At 44.0% G+C, this 14,808-nt stretch overlaps 1 protein-coding gene across 1 annotated transcript in view; it reads left to right on the forward strand.

Moving 5' to 3' along the window:
- fat2 (FAT atypical cadherin 2) overlaps positions 1-14,808 on the forward strand; it is a 103,452-nt gene that overhangs the window by 70,531 nt on the left and 18,113 nt on the right. The window contains exons 18-23 of the mRNA XM_068572052.1: positions 1,051-1,188; positions 1,315-1,458; positions 4,217-4,414; positions 7,424-8,036; positions 8,621-8,821; positions 11,225-11,406. Of these exons, the coding sequence (XP_068428153.1) occupies positions 1,051-1,188; positions 1,315-1,458; positions 4,217-4,414; positions 7,424-8,036; positions 8,621-8,821; positions 11,225-11,406 (1,476 nt within the window). The remainder of the gene's footprint in view (positions 1-1,050; positions 1,189-1,314; positions 1,459-4,216; positions 4,415-7,423; positions 8,037-8,620; positions 8,822-11,224; positions 11,407-14,808) is intronic.

A 14,808-nucleotide genomic window follows, 5' to 3' on the forward strand; every position in this document is an offset into this window, starting at 1 on the left:
CAACTTATTAACACATCCATTAAGTGGTTTGGGCACAAGGCCTCTGTGGCAACAAGGCAATATCGTTGTTGTAAAGTGAATAACAAGGTTGAAACCAGCTAGAAGCAGAACATGGAGGAGCCTCCGATGGGGCAATTGGTCAAGTTTTCTCCACTGGAAGGGAATCTTAGAGGGCACATAGTCATGTTTATCCACTGGAAGGGCATCGAGAGGGCATTTTAACATGTTTTCTCCACTGGAAGAGCATCCTAAAGGTCACTTAGTCATGTTTATCCACCGGAAGGGCATCCTAGAGGGCATTTTAACATGTTTTCTCTCCTTGAAGGGAATCTTAGAGGGCACTTTAACATGTTTTCTCCATTGGAAGAGCATCCTAAATGGCACTTAGTGATGTTTTCTCCACTGGAAGAGCATCGAGAGGGCACTTTAACATGTTTTCTCCACTAGAAGAGCATGCTACAGGTCACTTTGTCATGTTTATCCACTGGAAGGGCATCTAGAGGGCACTTTAACATGTTGTCTCTACTGGAAGAGCATCCTAGGGGGCACTTTAACATCTTTTCTCCACTGGAAGGGAACCTTAAAGGGGCACTTAGTCATGTTTTCTCTACTGGAAGGGAGTCTTAGAGGGCACTTAGTCATGTTTATCCACTGGAGGAGCATCCTAGAAGGCGCTTTAACATGTTTTTTCCATTGGAAGAGCATCCTAAAGAGCACTCAGTCATGTTTTCTCTACTGGAAGGGAGTCTTAGAGGGCACTTTAATATGTTTTCTCCACTTGAAGGGCCTTCTAGAGGGCACTTTAACATATTTTCTCCACTGGGAGAGCACCCGAGAGGGCACTTAGTCATGTTTTCTCCACTTGAAGGGCCTCCTAGAGGGCACTTTGACATGTTTTCTCCACTGGGAGAGCACCCTAGAGGGCACTTAGTCATGTTTTCTCCACTTGAAGGGCCTCTTAGAGGGCACTTTGACATGTTTTCTCCACTGGGAGAGCACTCTAGAGGGCACTTAGTCATGTTTTCTCACCTCCCTTTCTTTACCTTCCAGGTAACAGCCAGCGATCGGGACGGCCCCGTCAACAACCTTCTGCGTTACTCCATAGTGAGCGGCGACTCGCTGCAGCAGTTCTCCATTCACCCTCGCAGCGGAGAAATCACTGTCCGCACCGCGCTGGACCGAGAAGAGGTCAGTGTGTGTGTTCGATAAGTCAGAATGAACAACGTGGAGATATTAAGACACTAAATACATATGAAACAACTCAAAAAGTAGAACAAGAATGAAATAAAAGACTGAAAACTGCCTTCCCTTCAGGTGCCTCATTACTCTCTGACGGTGCAGGCCGCAGACGAAGGGGCTCCTCCTCTGTCGTCGGCCGTCCTCGTCACCATCACCGTCACCGACGTCAACGACAACGCGCCCGTCTTCTCTCAGGTCAACCACAGTCTGCTGCTGCAGGTAAACTAAGTCCCTCTATCTCCACACTTTTTAAAAGGTTTTAGGAACAGTTTGTTTTTTGTGTTTAGAAACCCAAACATGTTCGCAGCCTGAAGCCGTTGAAAAAACACCACAACGCTCTTTGAAGGATGAGAGAACACAAACCACTGAATCAACAAGTTAAAACACAGAATACAATAATTAATTCACCCCAAAAAGCTCTCAAAAGAATCGCATTAACTCACTTTTACACGAACATGCGGCTCCAAACTACAATAAAAAAGAAATAGCTGACAGGGATTTAAGTCCTGAATGAAAAGGTTTTGATTTCATTCCTCCACGTTGTGTCGGTGACCTTAAAAAGCTTTTGAGTTTCATGGTTTTTAGGAAAAAAAACACACACAGAAAAGTAGCCAAACACTCCCGGAGCTAAAAGGCTGTAAAAGGTCTTCTACCTGCTCGGCCTCCGGACCGCCGACCCCACGAGTGAAGACCGACGTTCTAACGATTGAAGGTAATTGAAGCGAATCACTGAAGATCTGTCGTTCTCCATCTAAACACATCGCTACGAGACTCTTTCTCCAGTGAAAACACGGACGCTCATTAAAACTGTGTGCCGAGAGTTCAAGAGGGAAAAAAAAAAAGTCTCTTCAGAGAGCTTTTTGTGGGGATCAAAGAGGCGGGAAAGCTCAGATGTCCTGATTGGTCGGCGTTGAAGTGTGTGTGTGTGTGTGTGTGTTGCTTTGCGGGACATCGGTGCCACGCTTTCACCTAAAAAAAACCCTGCTAACGGGTCTGGAAAAACTTTTTTTAACGGGCAAATTACCTCCACTTGTTTCTTACCGCCACAAACGGGCGGTGCGTTTAAAGACACCTCAGCTGTGTGTTGGCGGTGAATCCAGAATGATTGATATCGTCCCATCTGCTGTCGTCCAATGGAGAAAAGCTCTGATTGCATGCAGCAGATGGACGTTTTGCTGTTGTTGTTGTTGTTGTTTTCCCAGACACAGGTGTTGCAGGTCAGCATTACATGCCTTTGCCTTTGCTTTTGCTTTTTTTTTTTTTTTTAAACGACACTCACGGAACATCTGTTGCCGTGAAGGGTTCGCGGCCCTTTGGGCTGTGAGCACTTTGGCTGAAAGCAGCAGATGGAGAAGGTGAGTTGGTGATTTGGGCGGCGTCTTCAGGAGCGACGGATTGATTCACCGCTCGCCGCTTGTTGTTCGCCCTCATTTAAAAACAGCATATCGACTGCACTGAAAGGCGACTGGTGCTCGTTTTGCTGTTTCTGAGAAAGGTGAATTAAAATGAGCTGATTTTTTTTTTTAACATATTTTAACAAGCATTGATTCTGTGATTTGCAAGTGGCCACAATTTAGTTGAAAAGTGAAATGTTTTTTTTAAATCTCTGCGTCATTTAAACTTTATTTTAACAACATCTCAATTACTGTATTTAGACTTATAGTGAAAGTTATAGATTCACATCATGATATAGTCATTGTAAGCTGCAATATGTCGAATTTATTGATTTTTCTACAAACAAAAGCCAGCAGAATGAATTTGCAAAACATGCAACGTCCCACAGACGTTCTCTCATAGTGGCTTTAAACAGCATCCTAGGGGGCAATTTAATATGTTTTCTCCACTGGAAGGGCATCCTCAAGATTACTTAGTCATGTTTTCTCCACTGGAAGGGCATCCTAGAGGACACAGTCCTGTTTTCTCCACTGGAATCCGACACCTCCCCCCAGTACGACCAGTTAAAACCCTCTTGTGCACCTTCTCCCTCTGTGTGTGTCTTGTGAAGCGTGCTTTTTCATTGAAATGTGAAAAAAAGACAGCGAAAAAAATGCACGTTTTAGCCCATTACCTCTCAATTGTTGCCCTCTCGCCAAAGCCGGCTGTACCTTTTTTTAGATTGATAACTTTATTTTCCTTCTATTAATGTCAGCGCGCTGCGGAAATCAGCAGACGGAGCCTTTTTAGATGGCTTTGGAAAGGCAATCCATCACGGCGGCCAATAAAATAACTTCATTATTTGTTTGTGCAAAGCGGTTCTCTGGTGCCAGAGGAGTATTGTGTTGATGGAGCCGAGAGATAAAACAAAGACGGACTTGTTTGTTCTTCAAAGTTAATTCATTTCATAAAGGGTCACTTTGGAGTTCCTCAACAACGACCCACAATGCATCACTGCAAAGTGGAGCGAGAGGAGCGCGAGGTGTGTATCAAGAGGTGTGTTAAAGTAAGAGGTGTGTACCCAAAGGTGTCCATTGGGGCCATTGGACCCATTGGGGCCATTGAGGCCATTGAGGCTATTATACCCATTGCAGCTATTGGACCCATTGGGGCAATTGAGGCTATTGGGGCCATTGAGGCTATTGGACCCATTGCGGCTTATTGGGGCCATTGGGGCCATTGAGGCTATTGGACCCATTAGCGGCTATTGGACCCATTGGGGCCATTGCGGCTATTGGGGCCATTGGGGCCATTGAGGCTATTGGACCCATTGGGGCCATTGAGGCTATTGGACCCATTGGGGCCATTCAGGCTATTGGACCCATTGGGGCCATTGGGGCTATTTGAATGCTATTTGAATTTTCTTATGTACCAAACTATATATTTCACTTGTATATTACTTATGGTGTTCAATACATCCAGATACAGCAGTTTGGGGCTTTCTTCTCCATCAAACAAGCTATGTTTTACAGTCTGCCCCCCCTCCCCTAGGTGGGGCAATGGGTTTTTAAAAGGTTAAATAACATACCCCGCTGTCCTGCAGGAGGGCGAGTCGGTGGGCAGCGGCGTCCTGCAGCTCGTGGTGACGGACAGGGACACGCCCAGGAACGGCCCGCCCTTCTCCATCCACATCGTGAGCGGCAACGAGGACCGGCGGTTCCACGTGGACCAGGGGGGCCTGCTGTCGCTCGCCGCTCCGCTCAGGAAGAAGGTCAAGCCCCATCACCGGCTTAAGATACAGGTGAAGACGCTTCCTGCGTGTACGCGTTCGGTTTGTACACAAAGCACCAAGGCTCGAGACGGCCCTTTTTTGGGAATCTTGACTAAATTATGTCCAGATCAGGCTTGATGTTCATAGTCATGAGCAGAATATGGTTTGAAAGTTTATACTTATACTGGTTTAAGGCAGTCTAATACTGGTTTAAGTCAGTATTATAGTGGTTTAAGTCAGTCTAATACTGGTTTAAGGCAGTCTAATACTGGTTTAAGGCAGTCTAATACTGGTTTAAGTCAGTCTAATACTGATTTAATGCAGTCTAATACTGGTTTAAGGCGGTCTTATACTGGTTTAAGGCAGTCTAAGACTGGTTTAAAGCAGTCTTAGACTGGTTTAAGGCAGGCTTATACTTGTTTAAGTCAGTATTATCGTTGTTTAAGTCAGTCTAATTCTGGCTTAAGGCAGACTTATACTGGTTTAAGGCAGTCTAAGACTGGTTTAAAGCTCGCTTAGACTGGTTTAAGGCAGACTTATACTGGTTTAAGGCAGTCTAATACTGGTTTAAAGCTCGCTTAGACTGGTTTAAGGCAGACTTATACTGGTTTAAAGCAGTCTTAGACTGGTTTAAGGGAGACGTATACTGGTTTAAGGCAGTCTAAGACTGGTTTAAAGCAGTCTTAGACTGGTTTAAGGTAGACTTATACTGGTTTAAGGCAGCCTAATACTGGTTTAATGCAGTCTAATACTGGTTTAAGGCGGTCTTATACTTGTTTAAGTCAGTATTATAGTGGTTTAAGGCAGTCTAATTCTGGCTTAAGGCAGACTTATACTGGTTTAAGGCAGTCTAAGACTGGTTTAAAGCAGTCTTAGACTGGTTTAAGGCAGTCTAAGACTGGTTTAAGGCAGCCTAATACAGGTTTGAGAGTATTTTCACCTCTTTCCCTCAGCCTTTTTTAAAAGCACGATACCTTCGAGGACACAGCTGCTGGTTTAACGCTCCGTCACTTAGTGTGTTTGTGTTATTGCGTAACCCTGTACAAACCCTCTTACTCACTCAAAGACACAACACAAACCAGCCGATGGAGGCAAACCAGCAACTGTGTCCTGACAGGTAACATGACTGTTTTCCCCCCTTTTAGGAAGTCTGACAGCTCAGTAAGGTGGAATAAATACTCTAAAGATAGCATACACGCTGATTTTTATCCTTCTTTTTAGGTATAAAATACGTCCTCAGCGGTTCACCGCTTCACTCCTCTACGCTTCTCCAAACTCCACTTCAAAAAAATCCAAACTATTCCTCCTTCCCCCTATTCTCCTTTTCTTTTTTCCCCACTTCTTCTTCCTCTGCATGACATTGTCATATCTGTCAAATCTCACATTTGGCCCCTGAGATTCACTTTCGTTGCTGGATTCTCGTGAGAAATTGTCACACTGTGAAAGAAAACCCCTCAAAGCGCTTCTTGTATTCCCGGTTCAGTGATATTTAAATATAAAAAGCGGCGCTGCAGAGCGTCCCTCGTGGCCTTTTCGCTGCTGACGGCGCCGTCAGGAGAGATGGTAGTCACACAGGAAGTAACGGAGATAATGACCTTTTCTTTACCTTTAGAGGCATGAAAAGTCATATTTATAGAGATTGTTTGGTTTTTGTAATCCACTGGAAATAAATAAATGAGGGCACAGTTTTTAAGGGTGTTTTTTTTAATACAGCTGAATAGGCATAACAGTGCAGTGCATTGCATGGATTTTCTATAAGCTGGGTCAAATGTTTTGGGATTCAAAAAATGCTGATTTATGATATTTCATTTCAAAATATCTGCTTTTTTTTCAGCTGCTCAATTTAAAAAAAGATCCACATGCAGCATTTAGATCAAACAAACTTCATTTTGTCCTTTTTTTAACATTTATTATTTCTGACAATGTGTATTATCATCATCCTCTCGAGAATTTGACATTTTAGGAAAAATAAGTTTGCGAGTGTGAAGCTGGAGTTCAACCTTTTAGAAACCAAGCGCCTGCTCAGATAAAACGTTTCCTTAATTATCTCTGCAATGTGCTGGCAGAGATAATTAAGGTAGTCTAATAGTAGTTTAATGCAGTTTAATAATGGTTTAAGTCAGTTTAATAGGGGTTTAAGTCAGTTTAATACTTGCTTAAGACAGTTTAATACTGGTTTAAGGCAGTCTAATACTGGTTTAGGGGCAGTTTGATATGGGTTTAAGTCAGTTTAATACTGGCTTAAGACAGTTTAATGCTGGTTTAAGTCAGTTTAATACTGGTTTTGGGGCAGTTTAATGCTGGTTTAAGTCAGTTTAATACTGGTTTAAGACAGTTTAATACTGGTTTAAGTCAGTTTAATAATGGTTTAAATCAGTTTAATACCGGTTTAAGTCAGTTTAATACTGGTTTAAGACAGTTTAATACTGGTTTAAGACAGTTTAATACTTGTTTAAGACAGTTTAATACTGGTTTAAGTCAGTTTAATGCTGGTTTAAGTCAGTTTAATACTGGTGTAAGTCAGTTTAATACTGGTTTTGCGGCAGTTTAATGCTGGTTTAAGTCAGTTTAATACTGGTTTAAGTCAGTTTAATACTGGTTTAAGTCAGTTTAATGCTGGTTTAAGTCTGTTTAATACTGGTTTAAGACAGTGTAATACTGGTTTGAGGCAGTTTAAGAGATAATTAATTAACTTCATTTACATTTCTAAAACAGCAAGTGCGAAAGCTAATGAACATTTCGATACCCAGCATGCCCAAACATCTACCAATGTTTTCCCATAACATAAATCATTTTTCCATTTTTGAACCGAACGACACAGTTTTTTTGACTGAAACTCTTTCCTAACATGCCGATGCTTTGTTGTATCGCGATTATCGTTCATACTTTACTGCAGACATCTTTTCCACGGTATTTGAATTAATTTTGGATTCCTACAACAACTCAAACACATAGAAAAAAAGGTCCAAAACTGTCTCCACAGTTTTCAAGGTAGTTTTGATTTTAAAAAAAGTCTCATCTTCGTGTGTTTCGTGTCAGGTGACGGACAGCGGCCACCCGCCGCTCTCCTCCATCTGCGTGGTCGGCATCGACGTCACGGAGCAGAGCAAGTACCCTCCCTCCGTCGTGCCCCTGGAGGTCTTCATCACCACCTCCGGCGGTCCGTTCTCCGGCCGGCTCGTGGGCCGGCTGCACGCCTCGGACCCGGACCCGCAGGACGTCCTGACCTACCGGCTGGCGCCGGAGCACCCGCCGCCGCCGCCGCCGGGCGGGGGGAAGTTCTCCGTCGACCTCGCCGACGGCAAGATCTGGGCGTCCGGGGACCTGGAGGAGGGCTCCTACTCGCTCAACGTCAGCGTGACGGACGGGAGGTTCGCCGTCCCGACCGCCGTCCGGGTCCACGTGTGGGCGGCGGACCAGAGGGCGCTGGACGCCGGGCTCACGCTGCGGCTGGTCGGGTTGTCGCCGGAGGAGTTCCTGGGCGATCACTGGAGGGGCCTGCAGCGCGGCCTGGGGCACGCCATGGCGCTGCCCCGGCAGGAGCTGCACCTGGCCGGCCTGCAGCGGCGGGACGACCGCGTCCTGGAGGCGCTGCTGGTCTGGAGGCCGCCGGGCGGACGCGCCCAGGCTCTGCCCACCGGGAGGCTCGCAGGTGATGGAGCGACGCTCAATAACGCTGGAAGCACTGGAACACTTCTTCTCCTTCTTGTACTTCTCTTCCTTTTTCTTCCTTCTTCTTCTCCTCCTTTTTCTTCTTCTCCTTCTCTTCTTCTTCTTCTCCTTCTCTTCTTCTCCTCCTCCTTCTTCCTCCTCTTCCTCCTTCTCTTCTTCTTCTTCTCCTCTTCTTCTCTTCCTTCTTTTTTTCATCTTCCTCCTCTTCCTCCTCTTCATTCTTCTTCTTTTTCTTCTCCTTCTTCTCCTTCTCTTCTTCTCTTCCTTCTTCTTCCTCCTCTTCCTCCTCCTTCTTCTTCTCCTCTTCTTCTCTTCCTTCTTCTTTTTCATCTTCCTCCTCTTCCTCCTTCTCTTCATTCTTCTTCTTTCTTCTTCTCCTCCTTCCTCCTCTTCCTCCTTCTCTTCTTCTTTTCCTTCTTCTTCATCATCGTCATTTGTACACAACGTGAGTCGGTTTAAATCCCGTGAGACTTTGATCTTTAATCTTTGTGCGGCCTCCCCTTGCTTCCTCCCCTTGCCTCCTCCTCTTGTCTCCTTCTCTTGCCTCCTCCTCTCCTCCATCAGGCGTCATAGCGGACCTGGAGGACTCTCTGGGCCTCAGCATCCTCCAGGTGAGCCACAACGGGTGTCTGGGCGTCGGCTGCCCGCCGCGAGGCTGCAGGAACGCCGTCCGGCTGACGGAGGACGGGCCGAGCCACTTCACCACCGCCAGAGCCGGTTACATCACCCCGGGGCACGCCTGGGAGAGCGTCTGCCCATGCAACGGTACGCCACGCGCCCATTTTAAGTCCCAGCATGCCCCATTCATCTTTATTTCCCTTGTGGCCAAAAAACGCAAACTCAAAAGTCAAGAGTTCGTTGTTTTTCGGGTACATGCTACAAGCTAGCTTGGAATTAGCATCCGGCGTGGATTCGTGGTCCTTCGTCTCTGTCAACGGCGGGTTTTCGGCTGAGGCGTCAGGTTTTTTTTGTGGTCGCGAGTGAACACGCGTCTTTAGCATTTGTGCTCGTCAAAGAACAGAAGATCTTCCTCTGTGGTTTCCCCCTCGGCTCCTCTGGACTCCTCCAACCCTCCGTCAGATTACATCAAGCGTCCGTCTTCTCGTGACTTGTTCAAACACAGTAAAGATTCCACACACACACACACACACACACACACATCCGTCTCCAGGCCCTCGGCTAGCTTCAGAAACATCTAAACCCGCCGCAGCTTTCGGCGGATCGTCCTCGGCGAGTTGTGTTGGCATTCCTGTGAGGATTAGTGCGGAGGAGCTCGGGGCTCGCTCGTCATCGAGCCCGTCTGTCTCCGCTCTGAAACATCCCCGCCGCCATATTTTGACTATCGGAGAGCTCTTCAGCCGTAAGAGGCCGTGGCGCTCAACGATAAGGAGGCGAGGAAAACACGGGTGTCTTGAAAACAGTTTTACGAGACGATGTCATCTCCAGATCGGGGGTCAACTTTTGCTCTTTTTTCTCAAAACTTATATATTAAGTCGTAAAAGCTTTGAATTCTCTTATGAATATATTTCACTTCCCCGTCGGTTTTTGAACCGCTGAACGCCAACAAATACAGATTGATGAAGACTATGTCAATAAAAAACATGCTGTGAATTGTTGGAAATGATTACATCTACCGTACTAGTCGAGTTACAAGCCGCTAATACCTTCAGTGGGTGTCCTCGCTAGCTTACTAGCGCTGCTGCTGGTTTCCTGCTAGTTCTCTGCTAGCTCCTCGCTAGGTAGTGGGACCAGCCCAGCAGCAGTGGGGCGCTAGCAGCAGCAGCGGGGAGCTAGCAGCAGCAGCGGGGAGCTAGCAGCAGCAGCGGGGAGCTAGCAGCAGCGTTAGCTTGCTACAGCGGGGAGGTAGCAGCATTGCTAGCTGGCTACAGCAGGGAGCTAACGAGGACAACCACAGAACGTAGTAGCGGCTCATAACTCGACTTTTACGGTAGATGTAATCATTTAAAACGTTCATTCGGTTTCTGAAGTGATATGGAACATAGAAAAGTATTTTTTATTGTTGTTGTTTTGTTTGCTTGTTTACTTCTAACTGGTACACACAAACAAATCTGCGATCGTTATCACATTTCTATTTAATTCAGAGACCAGAAGGTTGAAGAAGAGAAAGACTCGATTCAAATCCCGCTTCAGGAAGAGGCTTGTTTTTCACCCGGAGGGGCAAAGTTGTTGTTGTTGTTGTTGTTGTTGTTGTTGTCCTAAACTTTCCCCACAGGATTCATTAAAGTTTCCTCTTCCAAACCCTAAAAGAATAAGTTCATTCCTCCGTCATGGAGCCACTCGTCCTTCAGTCGTTGTTCCGGAAGTTTGCGCTGCAACTTCTTAAAGTCTCCTCGTTTCTTTTGAAGCTTTTTGAGCGAGTCTCCGGTTTAAAAAAACACCAAACAACCGTTTAAAATTAAAATTAAAAACTGTTTTTTTTCCGTCTCTTTTCTTTGCGGCGTGACGTCTGATGCGAGGTCAGACGTCTCGGCGAGTTCGCTCCGTGTTTCATCCGCGGACCGGCTCGCTCTCATTGATGGAGAGAGAAGCAGCGGAAACAACAAGACGCGCTCTGAAAGCGATGAAGAGGAGGAGGAGGAGGAGGAAGGAAGCTCGGTGGCGGCGGCGGCCTCGAGTTGAAAAGCCGAAAAAAAACAACATTTCTTCCCCTTTTGAAGGCTTTCGTTAACAAGAATGTCTGATTTGTAAGACGCCGCCGACTCCGGAGCCTTCTGCAGTTTAAACTTTAAAATAAAAAGCGTTGATTTGCAGAAAATATTTCGGACCTGAAGGAGTTTCAAGCGCCAACAAATGATCATGAAGTTGTTTGTTTCTTTTAAAGCCGTTCGAACACGTCAGTGAAAGTTTAATTAAAAACATAATCAAACATCTGCAGTTTGTTTTTAACGACTATTAGCAACGACCTCATGAATAAACGGATCAGTTCTGATCTCCTAAACGTTTCAGCTGCGACGCTTCTTGTTTATTTATTTGTTTTAGTTTGAGGTGAAGGTTGTATGATATATATATCTATATATAAATATATATATATCTATATATATATATATAGATATATATATATATATATATATATATATATATATATATATATATATATATGTATATATATGTGATAAGGTGGCGCTCACGCTGTGTTTCTGTGCTCAGAGTCGGCCGTGCGGTTCGATGGTCGGTCCTACTTGAAGTTCCTTCACCGGATGGATGAAGACCAGCAGGACTTCAGGCTGTCGCTGAGGTTCAAGACGCTGCAGCAGCACGGCCTCCTGGCCTCCACCCACAGCTCCGCCCACAGCTCCGCCCACAGCTCCGCCGACTGGGGAGCTCTGCAGGCACGTAGCTCTGAAAACACACTTCCTCTTTCTTCTTCTTCTGTCTCTGGGTTGTACGAGCAGACGTTGTGTTGTTTGTTGCAAAAGATGATTCTGTTGCTGGACGTTGTTACTGGTTGTTTACCTCAAACAACTAACACAAAGAGACGCAACACTAACACAAAGAGACGCAACACCAACAGAGACACAAAACTAACACAAAGAGACGCAACACTAACAGAGAGAGACGCAAAACTAACAGAGAGAGACGCAACACTAACAGAGAGAGACACAAAACTACTACAAACAGACACAAATCTACTACAAAAAGACACAAAACTAACACAAAGAGACACAAATCTAACACAAAGAGACACAAAACTACTAAAACCAGACACAAACTACTACAAAAAGAAACATAACCACTAAAAACAGACACAAAACTACTACAAATGACACAAAAATAACACAAATAGACACAAAACTAACAGAAAGAGACACAAAACCACGACAAAAAAACAAAACTACTAAAAACAGACACAAAACTAACACAAAGAGACACAAAACTAACACAAAGAGACACAAAACTACTACAAACAGACACAAAACTAACACAAAGAGACACAAAACTAACACAAAGAGACACAAAACTACTACAAACAGACACAAATCTACTACTAAAAGACACAAAACTAACACAAAGAGACACAAAACTACTACAAACAGACACAAATCTACTACTAAAAGACACAAAACTAACACAAAGAGACACAAAACTACTACAAACAGACACAAATCTACTACTAAAAGACACAAAACTAACACAAAGAGACACAAAACTACTACAAACAGACACAAATCTACTACAAAAAGACACAAAACTAACACAAAGAGACACAAATCTAACACAAAGAGACACAAAACTACTAAAACTAGACAAAAACTACTACAAAAAGACACAAAACTGACACAAAACTAACAGAAAGAGACACGAAACTACTAAAAACAGACACAAAACTACGACAAAAAAACAAAACTACTAAAAACAGACACAAAACTAACACAAAGAGACACAAAACTAACACAAAGACACGCAAAACTACTAAAAACAGACACAAAACTAACACAAAGAGACACAAAACTACTAACAACGGACACAAACTAACACAAAAACACAAAACTAACACAAAACCAGTCCTGGCCAGAGTTTCATGGAAAGCTCTCGGGGAAGAAAGTCACGTCTGCAGAACAAAAAGGTGATAAATATGAAATGAAAGCAGCGAAGCGGATCAATAATGCATCGACGCGGTCGATGCCGAGCAGTTTTTCTGCAAACAACACACACGCCGTTGCGTGTCCGCGACCCGGCGAGATGAGAGGAAGCTGCCGGCGTGTTAGTTCGCGGTTTTCGCTGAGCGAGCGGAAACTTCTCGGAAGAAGCTTTTGATGAAACGCTGAAGAGACGGAAGCCGGAGCGTCACGGAGCCGACGGGAAGAGCAGATTTTAAATTGCGGCCGTGAAGACTTCTTCAGTTAAAACAAGCCGCCGCGTAATCGATCCGACTCATCTGGAGTCTCTCGTTTAACGACGCAAAAGGCTTCTTTTCAGCACATTGGTGATGGAAAACCTGGAAGAGTCATGGAGTTTTTAAACGGTTTGTAATGTATAACATCGGGAGGCTTGGTGGTGAAAACATGATTTATAAACCACCGCAGAGGCTTTGTCAGCCTGGAGATCACCTTTGGAAATGGACCCGTACAGCGCTTTCCATGGGAGTCATGGGATTTTAAAATGGCTACTTCCAGGCCTTGAAAAGTCCTTGAAAAAAATAAAATCACAAAAGTGTAGTAAAAGTCCTGTAAATGTGTTATATTCATGTGTTCATGTCGTTAATTTACGCTGAGTTTGAAATAATTAATCTGCTTTTTAAAGAAAGAGGCTCAAAACATCAGCAGCATACATACAGGCATCTATATAAATGTTTATTATTATAATAAAACTATTGTCTCTCATTCATTTGTGTCATTTAAGGTTTACTGTATGCTTTGAATCCTCATTGTTAGTTTAAATACAAATTTGATTAAAAATAATTAAATTGTGGTTAAAAGTAAATGAAATTGAATTAAAAGTCATGGAGAAGTGGAAAAAAGTAATTGAAATTTGATTAAAAGTCATGGAAGGTTGTTTTAAAGTCGTGTAAATTTGGTTCAAAGAAATTGAAATTTGATTAAACCAGTATTAGACTTCCTTAAACCACTAAAAGACTGCCTTAAACCAGTATTAGACTGCCTTAAACCAGTATTAGACTGCCTTAAAGCAGTATCAGACTGCCTTAAACCAGTATTAGACTGCCTTAAACCAGTATAAGGCAACCTTAAACAAGTATCAGACTGCCTTAAACCAGTATTAGACTGCCTTAAACCAGTATTAGACTGCCTTAAACCAGTATTAGACTGCCTTAAAGCAGTATCAGACTGCCTTAAACCAGTATTAGACTGCCTTAAACCAGTATAAGACAACCTTAAACAGGTATCAGACTGCCTTAAACCAGTATTAGACTGCCTTAAAGCAGTATCAGACTGCCTTAAAGCAGTATCAGACTGCCTTAAACCAGTATTAGACTGCCTTAAACCAGTATAAGACAACCTTAAACAAGTATCAGACTGCCTTAAACCAGTATTAGACTGCCTTAAACCAGTATTAGACTGCCTTAAAGCAGTATCAGACTGCCTTAAACCAGTATTAGACTGCCTTAAACCAGTATAAGGCAACCTTAAACAAGTATCAGACTGCCTTAAACCAGTATTAGACTGCCTTAAACCAGTATTAGACTGCCTTAAACCAGTATTAGACTGCCTTAAAGCAGTATCAGACTGCCTTAAACCAGTATTAGACTGCCTTAAACCAGTATAAGACAACCTTAAACAGGTATCAGACTGCCTTAAACCAGTATTAGACTGCCTTAAAGCAGTATCAGACTGCCTTAAAGCAGTATCAGACTGCCTTAAACCAGTATTAGACTGCCTTAAACCAGTATAAGACAACCTTAAACAAGTATCAGACTGCCTTAAACCAGTATTAGACTGCCTTAAACCAGTATTAGACTGCCTTAAACCAGTATCAGACTGCCTTAAACCAGTATAAGACAACCTTAAACACGGTGACGCCAGCTAGCTGCGCTAGTTCTGTCCTACTTACAGACAGGGGAAGACCCTGCAACACACTCCCGTACTTTAGGTGGCGCTGTATGCATTTAGTCAAGTTGGTTGCGCTACTTTAACTTGTAGAAGAAGAAGAATCTGTAGCTGGAGACTATTCCATGTGGACTCTGTGTAACACGTAGACCGACCAGCTAGCGCATTTCACCCTGTTTGCTAGTTAGCCTGCGAGCTAACTAGCGCTCGCGGGCACGCGCGCGCTGG

Source organism: Clinocottus analis, unplaced genomic scaffold, assembly GCF_023055335.1.
Source record: "Clinocottus analis isolate CAN_PGR_092001 unplaced genomic scaffold, fCliAna1.0.p SCAF_1, whole genome shotgun sequence".
Taxonomy (NCBI): domain Eukaryota; kingdom Metazoa; phylum Chordata; class Actinopteri; order Perciformes; family Cottidae; genus Clinocottus; species Clinocottus analis.